General features: G+C 37.1%; 2 protein-coding genes and 1 pseudogene across 2 annotated transcripts; 2 read left to right on the plus strand and 1 right to left on the minus strand.

Moving 5' to 3' along the window:
* Nucleotides 1-1,151: 1,151 nt before the first annotated feature.
* LOC147502762 (uncharacterized) lies at nucleotides 1,152-2,981 on the minus strand. The gene is made up of 3 exons (XM_086604607.1): nucleotides 2,517-2,981; nucleotides 1,617-2,084; nucleotides 1,152-1,529 (listed from the first exon to the last, which is right to left on the minus strand). Exons 1-3 carry the CDS (start codon nucleotides 2,979-2,981, stop codon nucleotides 1,152-1,154), a joined length of 1,311 nt encoding a protein of 436 aa, XP_086460733.1.
* A 5,730-nt stretch (nucleotides 2,982-8,711) lies between these two features.
* Nucleotides 8,712-9,380, plus strand: LOC147502763 (uncharacterized; annotated as a pseudogene).
* Nucleotides 9,381-9,760: 380 nt separating this feature from the next.
* LOC147502764 (pentatricopeptide repeat-containing protein At5g48910-like) lies at nucleotides 9,761-9,994 on the plus strand. The gene has a single exon (XM_086604608.1). It carries the CDS (start codon nucleotides 9,761-9,763, stop codon nucleotides 9,992-9,994), a length of 234 nt encoding a protein of 77 aa, XP_086460734.1.
* The last annotated feature ends 2,812 nt before the right edge of the window (nucleotides 9,995-12,806 follow it).

Below are 12,806 nucleotides of genomic sequence, written 5' to 3' on the forward strand. Positions count from 1 at the left end.
ATATGTTAGAAATATTGGAGATATTTTTTTTTGTTGACTAGTCAAAATTTTATTTTGTATATCGATATATCGGAAATATCGTTGATTATATCGGAAATGCTATCAATTATATCGAAAATATTGTTAATATATCGGTTAAAGTCAACAATATTTGGTCAAAGTCAATAATATCAGTCAAAATCAACAATTTATATCGTATACATCGGTCGATATATATTGTTATATCGGAAATTTCGATATATATCTGGAATAAAGGATTCAATATTTGGTAGATATATATTGAATATATCAATGTCGGTGTACCAAAAAAAACGATATATATTGGTGATATATCGGATATATCAGCGATATTTTAGGCCTTGATTTTAACTAATGCCCCGAAGAACGAAAACAAAAAAATAAAACAAAAAATGGAGCAAAAATTGTTTAAAATTCTACAAAAATGTAAACCAATCCAACAATTATAATTTTATTATCAGATTTTTTTTTGGTCGAAAAGCTAAATTCATTATTTATTAATAAGTCTATATTTACAAAAGCCCCAAGCATCAAAAGCTAGGACTGAAGCAGCAAAAATAGGTGAACGATGCAACCAAACTGAAGAGAAAGGAGGTAAAAAACTTAAGTCATCTAAAGACCATGAAATGTTTTCTGCATCTGGGTGTTCCCTCCATGTATCTGACGATGCCAAACTAGCAACATGAGAAGCGAAACAGTCAGCGCTTGAATTCCCCTCCTTGTAGCACCAATGAATTCTGAACTCCTCAAATTTTTGTAACAAGGAGAATATTTCCCTGTTTATTTTCGCCAACATCCAATTTGTATCAACCGTTGTAGCAGTCATGTATTTGTACAACAATTGTGAATCAGTTTCTAATTCAATCTTGTGGATGCGAAGTCTTATAGCCAATTGGATACCATATAACATAGTAAAAAACTTAGCCAAATTGTTGGAGGTGTGGAGTATTGGGATCGTAGCACCCATGATAAACTGCCCATTAGCCATTCGTAAAACACACCCAGCACCTCCGAATCCCAGATTCGCAAGGGCCGCTCCATCTGTGTTGAGTTTTGCCCATCCTTCAATAGGTGGATGCCACTTAATATATATAGTGATGAGCTCCTTTTGTTCTTTTTCATCTGGGATGTCTTTAAGAACTTGCTAGCTGTCCATAAATCTTTCTGATGTAAACAATAGGATCTGGACTGTTGCGGTTGAAACGTGAATCATTTCTTGCAAGCCAAATGAACCACAAACCCAATCCCAGCAGGCAAACTTGAGTATCCCCTTCAGGCTGCTTCCTTACTGTATTGAACATCTGGAAAATTCTTTGTTTAAAATCCTGAACAGAAGAGTAAAGGACGTCGTCGATTATTGACATGCAATTTGTATCACACCATACAGCCCTTGCAAAGCTGCATTCGAAGAAAACATGAAATGGAGTCTCTGAAGTAGTCTCACATAGAGTACACCGCGCATAAACTTGAAAATGAAGGGATGCCAAATGATCCACTGTGGGGATGACACCCTGCAAACATTGCCACAAGAAAAATCTGATTCAAAAAGGTAACTTGAGTCTCCATACAAATTTGAAAAAAAACCTTTGTTCACACACCAAACTACTCCCGGAATTAACCAAATGTAGACATCCATTATATGCTGACTTCACAGAAAAACATCCCGGGCTGGTCCACTTCCATTCGAGTTTATCACAATCAGTCGTGTGAAACAACGGAATGGAAGCGATCTTATGAACAAAATCAGTCGGCCAAAATTGACGAAGCAATTCCAAATTCCATGTGTTATTAGAATGGTTTATAAAATCAGCTACTAACTCTAAATCACATGCTTGTGGTTTTGAAGGCATCGACAAACGTTCATTGTCATTTAAAATCCAAGCATCCTCCCATGCATTAATTGATGAACCAGTAGCAATGTTCCAAACACCACCATCTCTAATCACCTTTCGCACCGCACAAAGTTGCTTCCACATGATAGAGTCATTACTTTGAATTTTTGTATTTAGAAAGCTTTTTGAATGGAAGTACTTGCCCTTCATCTGTATCGCCCACATGGAATTTTGCTGCAGCAAATCCCAAGCTTTTTTGGCAAACAGTGCATAATTTTGAAGCTATAGGTCTTTGATGCCAAGTCCTCCATTACCCTTGGCAGTACATGCTAGACTCCAAGAAAAATAATGCATCTTGCGGTCAGAAGGAGAGTGCCCCTAGAGAAAAGATCTTCTTATTACGTCCATAGTGTCAACAATTTTTGCCGGTAGTAAAGTGCAAGACATAGTGTGAGTCGGTATTGAAGATAAAACGGAATTTACCAAGGTTAGACGGCCTGCTTTAGATAGAATCTTCGACTTCCAGCCAGCAAGCTTATTTTGAAAACGCTAGAGTAACGGAGCAAATTTATGAATGCGGCCTCTACCAGTAAGATTTGGTATTCCCAAATAGGTCGGCATACAGTTGGTGGATGGCATTTTGAAGGATTTGCGGAGAAAATAAACCAGCCTCCTGTGGAGCTTTGGATGATGAAGAATCTGAGACTTGTCTCTGTTAATTGTTTGACCAGATACTCTGCAGTATTCTGTTAACAAGTTGTTCAAGTGATATTGCTCCGGCATACCACATTTCCCAAATACAAAGAGATCATCAGCATACATAAGGTGGGAAACAGCAGCACAATGTCTTGCAAGACGGCATCCATGAATTAAACCTTGTTTTTGTAACTTCAGAAAATTCAGAGATAGAATCTCAGTGCATAGAATGAAGAGATACGGAGATAAAGGGTCTCCTTGCCTGAGACCCCTTGTTGGTTTGAAGAAACCATGAGCAACTCCATTTAAAAGAATAGAATACGAAACTTTCTCCACACAAAACATAATGCGGTTAATCCAATCAATAGGAAATCCAAATTTGGTAAGAACAAATCTAAGGAAAGACCATTCAAGTTTATCAAAAGCTTTTTGCATGTCAATCTTTAAAGCAAAGAATTTGGATTTCCTATTTCCACGACCTCTAATTTTATGATAAAACTCATTTGCTAAAAGAGCATTGTCATGGATACTTCTCTGTGGAAGAAAAGCGGTTTGATAAGGGCTGATTATTTTCCTCAGAATAGGTCGTAACCTATTCACAATAATTTTTGAGATTATTTTATACACAACATTAGTTAGGCTGATTGGGCGATAATCTTCAGGGGATGTAGGATGTGAAATTTTTGGGATTAATGCAAGGAAAGAGTGATTAAGTTGTAGTGAAAAAGATCCTTGGGTAAAAAATCTGTTTACCGCATCACACACCTGTGGTCCGACAAGATGCCAGAAATGATGGAAGAAAATTGCTTGGAAACCGTTTGGCCCTGGAGCTTTGAAAGGGTGCATTTGTTTTAAGGCGAACAAAATCTCCTTATTATCAATTGGCTTCGCGAGACAAAGAAGATCCTCAGTGGACAAAGCTGGTGTCTCTACATTTAGAATTTCCGAATCAAGAGAAGGTTCAGAAGTTGTCATTAAATTTGCAAAAAAATCCGTCAATCTATCTCCAATCGGTCGCCTTTTTGTGAGTATAGCACCTATAGGGTTTCTAATCCGGTGAATGAAAGATCTTTGATGACGACATTTGACTAGAGCATGAAAAAACTTGGTATTCAGGTCACTGAACTTGTACCAGTCAGAGCAAGATTTCTGACCCTAGTGAGTAGCCTGTTGGACAAGAAGATCATTATATCTTTGAATTTGAGTGTGCTCAGCCGCAAACAAATCATCCCCAGGGTCGGTTTGAGTAAGAATTTCATATTGAATTTGCTCAAGTCTGTGCTGCGCATCTTGCATTTTGGTGTCCAAAAGCCCGAAAATGTTCTTATTCCACCATTTGAGGTTCTTCTAACATTGCTTTAGCTTATTACACAAGGTGAAAGAGGGAGAGCCCGCAGCGTCAACTTCGAAGGCCAACTGAACTTGTTCAGTATAGCTCCTATCTTGTAACCACATGGCTCCAAACGGAAAGGTCTTGGAAGGTGATTTGGTTCATTGCAAACTTTGATGACCAAGAACTTATGATCAGAAGTCATAGACATTTGATGATAAACATTTGTGTTCACAAAATGAAGAATCCAAGCAGCATTAACCAGAGTTCTATCGAGTCGTTCCCATATTCTTCGTCGTCCAACTTGTTTATTTGTCCATGTGAAAATGTTCCCAATGAAACCCAAGTCGATCAATTCACAAGATGCAATCATATCCAGAAAAGGTATGACTTGTACATAGTTGAAAGGTCGACCACCCCTCTTTTCAGTCTAGGTTGTTACATCATTAAAATCCCCCATCATTATCCATTTTTCATCATTTTGCGGCTTCAACAGAGGTAAAACAGCCCATTGCATCTTACGAATTGCCAGTTTTGGATTTCCATAAACACAAGACAAAACAAAACTCTCATCCTTCCCATTCACAGATTAGTCGACATTACAATGGATAAACCAGCTATCAGATCCCAACACTTCAACCTTCACAAAACTTTCCCACAACAACCACATACCACCTAACAAACCCATACTTGGCACTACAAAGGAACTATAGTCACCCAATCTACGTATCATACTAGTAGCTTTATATAGGTTACTACATTTAGTTTCCATTACAAAAATAAACAAAGGCCTAATAATAGAAATCTTCTTTTTAAGCTCCTCCAAAGTCGAGGAACGGCCACATCCTCGATAGTTCCAGCTGATGCAATTCATGGCTTGGGGTGGAGCTGCTTGCGAGCAGCTGCCTTCACCGTCTGGCTTCTATTACGCCTGCCAGATAGGCACAAGGTATTACTATTTGAAGACATGGAGTTTTCACAATCCTCCATAATTACATTAAGTGGAGTTTTTCGCCGCTGCTCTCTTTCCCTGTTATAGCTGTCCACCCCTTCAGTCTAGACTTGATTATAGTTTCCATCAGTATCAGCAGCTTTTGCTTGACTAATTTCTTGCCTTTTGAACTGGTTCATCTGTTCCGCTTCCCCGCCATCAAACTGCGTAGTAAGATCAACCAAAGGAACCACATTAGGATTAGACGTTTCTATCTGTGATGCTCCTGCATAGAAAGGCTGTTGTGGAAGTGTATTAAACTGAATGACAGGGAGTTGATGGTTAAAACCAAGTTGATCAGGAAAAATGGCTTCAGAGTTGACAGGGTTGTCATTGATCATCCAGTCTTCATTAAAATGCTGACCTGTGCCCATATTAGAATCAGTGGTGTTTAATTCCATTATCATTGGTCCTTTACCTTTACCTGATGGTCCTGGATTGTAACCATCGTCATTTGGTCCTTTCATTGAAGTATACAGCCCTCCTTCATTAAAAGAGTTCTTGATGAGAAAAGGGTAATGTCCTCGAGGTGGTTCAGTTGGCGATATTACTTGAGATTCTTGGAGAGGGCGCTCAGCAATTAGTTTAGAAAAAAATGTGATTCTTGGCATTGTAGAGTTCAAACTTCAAACCAGTTGAGGTGAATTGAGGTTCAGCACAGAAATCAGCATTGTTGTAATTGCATGAGGCTTGAATATGTCCAATGAAACCACACTGAAAGCAGAATATTGGTAGATACACATAAGCAAATTGGATCCATTCCACTCCATTAATCGATTCCGGAAGCTTAAAACTAGGTGGAATAGGGTCTTTAACATCAAGCAACACCTTGACTCTTGTTAGTTCAGCCATTTCTTTATGCTTTGGATATAGTTCTAAGTGCATTAGTTGGGTTGGTCCGAAACAACCAGATTCAAGTAAGTTGTTCTCAACTATTTCCTTGTCCTGAAAAATCTCAGGAAAGTTTAGTAATTGAACCCATATGAGGAACTTATTGAAATCAAGTTCCTTGTTTTCCTTCGCATCTATCCAAGGTTCAATCTGCAAGATATGCTGTGACACAATCCAAGGTTGCCTTTTGAGGATCAGTTCCAGTTGGTGTTGGTTCTCTAGCGGACACGAAAGATTTCATTTCTATAAAACTCCATCTTAACTATCTTGAAAGGCGCCCAAAGTTTTTCCAGACCAGCACGCAGATTTCCAGCTACTATTTTTCCATCCAAGACACGAATAAAAATGCTTAGTTTATTATGATCCAACAGTTTTGATTTCATACGGTCTGAGTAAACAATAGGAGCTGATTTATAAGGCAAACGAACTTTTTGGGCAAAATTAGAAGAAAGGTTTTCCATGTTGTTTGAGTGATCTTGGGTAAAGGTGTTTTGATCTTTGGAACTGGCCATGGTTATTTTGATAGATAGGGCAAAGGTGGTGTTGAGATGATGAAGAAACAGTGAAGGATTGTTTATATAGACCTTCCATTATCTCATCAGCTTCCAATCCCAGCTTCGCGTGGTAGTATCTCATCATGCAAAAAACACAGAAAAAACCAGTCTACAAAGAGAAAACACCAGTATCTTAGAGTTCCAACACAAACTTGCATCAAGAAAACTCTTCTTCCGCCGCTCTGCTATGCTCGTGCTTTACTAGGCTAATCATGATTAGCGTTAGTCCTATTAGTTTAAACTCAAAACCAATGAAAAAATCAAACACTTGTTTGAAACTTAACCAAATCTACTTAGCGCATCTTTAAAACAAGTCCCCAGACATTGAAATAAAACTAGTTTTTGAACCCGTTCTACGAACGGGTGACGTTATATTAAATTATTCTAAAAAATATTAGCAACTATGCATAGTTATGAGATATGAAAATTATTTTAATCACTCATTCAAATTAAAAAGGAAGCGGCAGACATTGATAAAACCCATTAGTTAATCTTTGATTTTATTTTTGTAATATACATGATTAGAGCACTTTATCTGTTAAAAAAAAAAAGAAATTGTAGATTATCCCAATAAGTGCAGCGCTATGTCCTTCAGCTTCTCGTGCATCTGGTCGCTCACCACCCAAACTTGGAGATATCCATGTATTTGAAGCTAAAATCATGCCATGAACTGTTAGCATCTTGCTTGCACTGGAGTTGATTAGCAAAAGAGAACATAATTTGGAAAGCAAATATCAGATAAAAGAAAAAGAGAATCAACATAGAGTACTCCTATCTTGTAATTGGCAAGGAAGTTCAAAGCAAAATCAATCATCTTCTTGATTAACAGCTCAATCAGTTTAGAGTTTTATAGATATATACATTTTGTTCTAATTCTTAGGTGGCAGGCCCTCTGATGCAGTATTAGGTTGTTCTTTTTTTCTACTTATAACAGTAAAGTGAAAGATTTTCGTTAGAAAATGAAGAAGTAGGTCGAGAAAAGAAGTAATGAAGGGATTTACAGGTACAAACTGTATTCCAAGCATCCAACTATATATGTGCATATATGATATTCACGCATATATGCATGTATATATATTTGTAAAGGATATAATTTAAATTGCACCGAATGTAACACAGCAGAAGAGTTAATGCGAGATAGAGCTTAGTGTCTACTTTTTGTTTTCAGGAAATCCTGGTGATGTCTTCATCTTTGTTTTCTTCAATGCATTCTGACTTTGGACGGTATCCTCGTAAACCCACTACTCTACGGCGCCATCACAATACAACCTTATCTAGAACACCAACAGCCCATATAATTACCTTGCACTTTTTCCTAACCTGATAACCGCGCACATCAGCCTGCAGAAACAGAGATGGATCTCAATGAGACGAAGAAGAACACAATCATGCTGGTCAATAGCAAAACTTATCTTGCAATGACTTGTCTCCCTTTCATTTGTTTATTTATTGTTTTATTTATTTATTTTTTCTATCCAGGAAAAAGAAAAATGAACCGTATATGACACATATCTTGGTTAAGTCGGAAATACCTCATCAGCTTACGTGTTTCTATTTTCACATGATATATCAGTCTTCCTTCGTGCGGGTCGACTACTTCAAAAGTTTTTCATTGACAACCATGGTGCCGAATCTGTTGTAACAAAGTGATGCATTTAGTCGAGCATCAATCAATTGAATTAAGTGTCACCGCTAGCTAATAGCATAGGCGCTTATTGAAAAAAAAAACTTGGTATGAGTAGAATTATACCTGAAGAATATATGAGTAGAATGACCAAGACAATTTATCATATTCTCTTGGGAAGTAGGAGTGGATGCTGCATCAGGAACAAATTGTAAAATTTCAATCTTGTGTCTACACAATAATCTCTTTTTATCCCAAAATTAGGAGTGGATACTGCATCAGGAACAAATTATAAAATTCCAAGTATGACTGGATACTGCGACTTGAGATTGGAATTATAACATCGAAGAAGATTCTCTTTAATCAAAAGTCTGCAATTATACAAATCTTCTTGCATTGATGGGAGACAAAAGGGGTTTTTGAGAACAACCCGGTAAAAGGAGCATCAAATAACTATTCTCACTTTGATATACGATTGACATTAATTAATATATGGCGATTTAGGTTGGGTGGTAGAGAAGAGAGATTGGTAGAGAGATCAGTTCGTATGAGAGTCGTGGGTTTTGTTGGGTTTCCAGTTTGAGTTTGAGTTGGAGCAGTTTTTCTATCGGCAAGTTTTACTCCGGATTTATCGTAATTAGTCTGGACACATGGACACTTTAGCTATGCTTCCTCAATTGAGGAGGGGAGAGCTATAAAACTCCATTTGTACACAAAACCTTGGCTAAAAAATGATTACATTTATTATTAAAAATATGATTCCATATATGTAAAAATGTCTGATAAGTCATCTCATCTCCAAGATCGAACAGATAATTACGTAGAGAGAATCATAACTCTACCATTCCCTCTTTATAATTGCCTTTAGATAATCAATATCTTCTTTCAGACTCTGAATTTCTTCTTCCTGAATTTGTATGCACATTTAATATGGATATGTTATCTTTCCTTGGCATTGTTATACGTTTAATAGTGCTGGAATTGTCGTGAGCCTAGCCATATGGGCAGGGACTGCCAAAATGAGGGGATTTGCCATACTTGCAATAAGGCTGGTCACATTGCCAAAGATTGCACGGCGCCTTCTCTACCACCTGGTGACCTTAGGGTTTGCAACAACTGCTATAAGCAAGGCCATATAGCTGTTGACTGCACAAATGATAAGGCATGCAACAATTCGGGAAGACCGACCACGGTCGTGGATATTTGTCGAATGAGTCATGTGGCTAGGCAGTGCCCAAAATTTGAATATGTAGGAGAAAGAGGTGGTGGAGTTCGCGATAGTGGTTACAGAGACATTGTTTGCCGGAGCTACCATCAGGTTGGGCACATGAGCAGGGATTGCACGGGGGGCTTGATGATATGCCACAACTGTGGTGGATGTGGACACATGGCATATGAATGCCTATCGGGCAGATTTATGGACCGTGCACCCTGAAGGTATTGACACTTTCAAAGAAAAAGGTTATGGGTGGGTGGGTTTAGCAAGGATGTGGTTGTTCTTTTCATTTGTGTCAACATGGAATTTTTCATCACTTTTTAGTTAGTTTCAAGCTTTTAGGTTGTTTATAAGCTCCAGGTTCCAAAACCGATTTTCTTGGTCATAGTGAATGGTGTAATATGTCATCTAGATATTAATTTTCTTGGTGTTTTTTTTGACGTAGTAATGGTAGATCTTCTTGGTCGTGAAGGACACTTGGAAGAAGCCTTAAACCTTGCAGCGACGATGCTTATTGAGGCATGTGTGGAGCACTCCTTGGTGCTTGTCGGATCCATTGAAATCCTGATTAGAGAAAAGGCGTCAGAAAGAACCCCGGCTGCAGCTTGATGGAAGCAAAGGATGGGATTATACATGAGTTATTTGCTGGTGACATTACGCACCCAAAGTCAAAAGAGATCAAGGAAGCACTGGAGGATCTTTTACAGGCATCATTTGGACTATTTACTACGACTGCTGGAATCCCCATTAGGATTGTAAAGAACCTCAGAGTGTGTGAGGATTTCCACACTGTGATGTGTGGTGCGTCTCTGATTATAAGGAGAGAGATTGTTGAGGGATAACATGAGGTTTCACCATTTTCATAATGGATTGTGCTCTTGTGGTAATTTGTCGTGATTTAGGAGAGTTTATATAATGGAGTTGCAAAACTGCCCCGATAATACTAAAAAATCTAGACATCTAAGAATGTTGCTGACTGCCTAATTCTTTCGCACTCCCAATGGTGTTTTTTTTTAAAAGATCATCTGGTATTTGGCATTAGAATACTGAAGGAGGAACTCACTATCTCATTAATATTTGGAAGACACTGTCCATTATTTACATTGTTGAATGTTCAGGGCATCCACTTATTTCCATTAATATACACTATCTCATTAATAGACTTTGTTGAAGCTGATTCTATATTTCCATTCTTCAGTCGCATGTTTTTAGTTAAGTGAAAGACTTTGCAGTTTTTCCATAATTTTGACTTGTTGATAGAAACATCAACAACATTAGTTCTTATGCCTCTTGGAATGATTGGTAATATCTGTCTGAAATCTCCTCCCATTAGGAATGTTTTACCACCAAATTCTTTGTCTTGTGATTTAAAAAGGTCCTCCAGTGTACGGTGTACTGCCTCAAATCCATGTCTATGAGTCATTGGTGCTTCGTCCCACACTATTTTAGATCATCCCATCTGATAAGGTTGTTGAAAAAGTTCGCAACACGTAATTATTTATATGTCGTTGTTTGTGTTACGTATCTTTTGCAAAACTTACTTAGCCTATTAAATATTGATTAGTATAGTGGCTAATAAGGTATCAATCCTACTCTAAATAATTAAGTGATGATGATAGAAATTTCTAATCTAAGTTACTCTAATGGATGCAAGTAAAAGATGTGGCTAAGTAATGATGAATATATAATTGATTTGATTTGAGATTTAAACTATGCATAAACTAAACTAAATTAAATATATGAATATGAATCAAGAGAGAGAATATCTTGGAAGAAATGAATCCACCAAAATCATAGAATTAGTCTAATAGATCTACCTATCATGCTTAATATAAATCACCAATAGAAACTCACCATACCTACAAACCTTATGCTCATAACCATGATGATAATATGTGGCTTTCAATGTGCTTTCTATCTTTCCATTAAATACTTCTTCAATCTCCAATGATATCTTCTATCTAACCAAATTGTGCTTTAAGTGGCATTCAATATACAACTCTAGGTGCCATGGAAAATCCACATGTGGCATTAACCATACAACTAATTGAGGTGCCATAAAGAATCCAATCATCACACTAGAACACTAAAAACTAGAAGAAAAGAATCTAGGGTTTGTGGTATTTGGCTCTACACAATCATGAATTACCCTAAGATCTCCTAACCTCCATAGGAGCGTTAGATCAATGGACGAATAAGAAGAAACTCAATGAGGGATTTAAACTAAAACATGATAGAAGAAGAACTAAACTAAAACATACGGAAAAAGGCTTCATCTCCCCTCCCAAGAGAAGGGAGATTAGCCCCTCATACTATGCTATGAACACAATATGAAAAGGAATAATCTTTATAGCTATTAATGGTGAAAAGGTCTGAACTTTCTTCTCTCTTAATTCTAGATCTAAGATGCAAACACTAAATTTCCTAGATCATATAAACTCAGGTTTTTGTGCCTTATATATTGGCTTACATGCTCGTTTGGATAGAGATCTGAATCCTATGTTTATTTGGTGTCAAACTCTCTGTAATCTTTCTAGAAGCAATCCTGGAAAAGTTAAATTCGGTTGGACCAAAGTTCGACGTGGCCCACTTTGCCCTGCAGGCTATTTCCCAAGCTGCAGCTTCTGACAGCTTTCAGTTTCCTAATTCTTGTGAAACTCCGACTTCTTTTCCATGTTGATCTCATCTTTCTATGAAGTCAAAATTAAAGCTTTGAGATCAGATTGAAGACTCTTCTAACTCAATTATTATCCTCTTTTAGAGTCCCATTAGGCTTGGCACTTATGGAGACAAATATGACATTTTTGCCCCAGGCCTTTAGTTTGTAATTCAGTGACTCCTTTTTGACTTGTTTGACTTCTTTTCCTCCATATTTCACATTTAAGGTTCTTTAACCTGCAAAAACTCAAATTGCATCATATTAGAATATTTAAATATAAAATGGAGACTAATATACACATAATTGGGGTTATAAATCATTACTTTTGAGCACTTATCACAACCCCCAACTAGCATTTTGCTAGTCTCTTAGCAAATATGTGTTATACTAGAGAAGTGTTCAAAGCTAACAATACTAATTAAATAATAAACTAACTCACTTTCGCAGGCATCGCGGTTGCATTTACCATATGCAACAAGGCCTTAAACCTTTAAGTTACCCTTAAAGGACGAGTTATAGCCTCGTGAGGGTTTTCAGTTGATATACTCACAAAATCAATTTTACATATGAACTATGGTGAAATCTAGAGAAAACAACCTTTTCAGTTAAAATGTCTAAATCAAAAGGTTATTACTTATCACACCCATGATCATAAAACATTAAGCTAAGGTTCTATTCATAAAGATAGAAAAGACTAACTAATCATCCTAACTAGAGCTTATTCATTTTTAACCATTTTGATTCCTTTCTCTTTTCCAAGCAACGGAATTTCTACCTCACCTTTGGATTAGTATTTTGACTTCAAATCTCACCATTTCATACACTCACAAGGAAATCTCTCTCAGATAAGTTTTCTATTTTACGTCCATATGCAGGGAATTGAGTAAAAAGTAGAACATCCCACATATTTAGTCAGAAAGATGGAAATTTGTAAATATATAAATAAAGTCTCATGGAAAGAATGTCAATCACATTTGAAGTGTCGAGTCCTTCAC

Source organism: Coptis chinensis, chromosome 4, assembly GCF_015680905.1.
Source record: "Coptis chinensis isolate HL-2020 chromosome 4, ASM1568090v1, whole genome shotgun sequence".
In the NCBI taxonomy this organism is placed as follows: Eukaryota; Viridiplantae; Streptophyta; class Magnoliopsida; order Ranunculales; family Ranunculaceae; genus Coptis; species Coptis chinensis.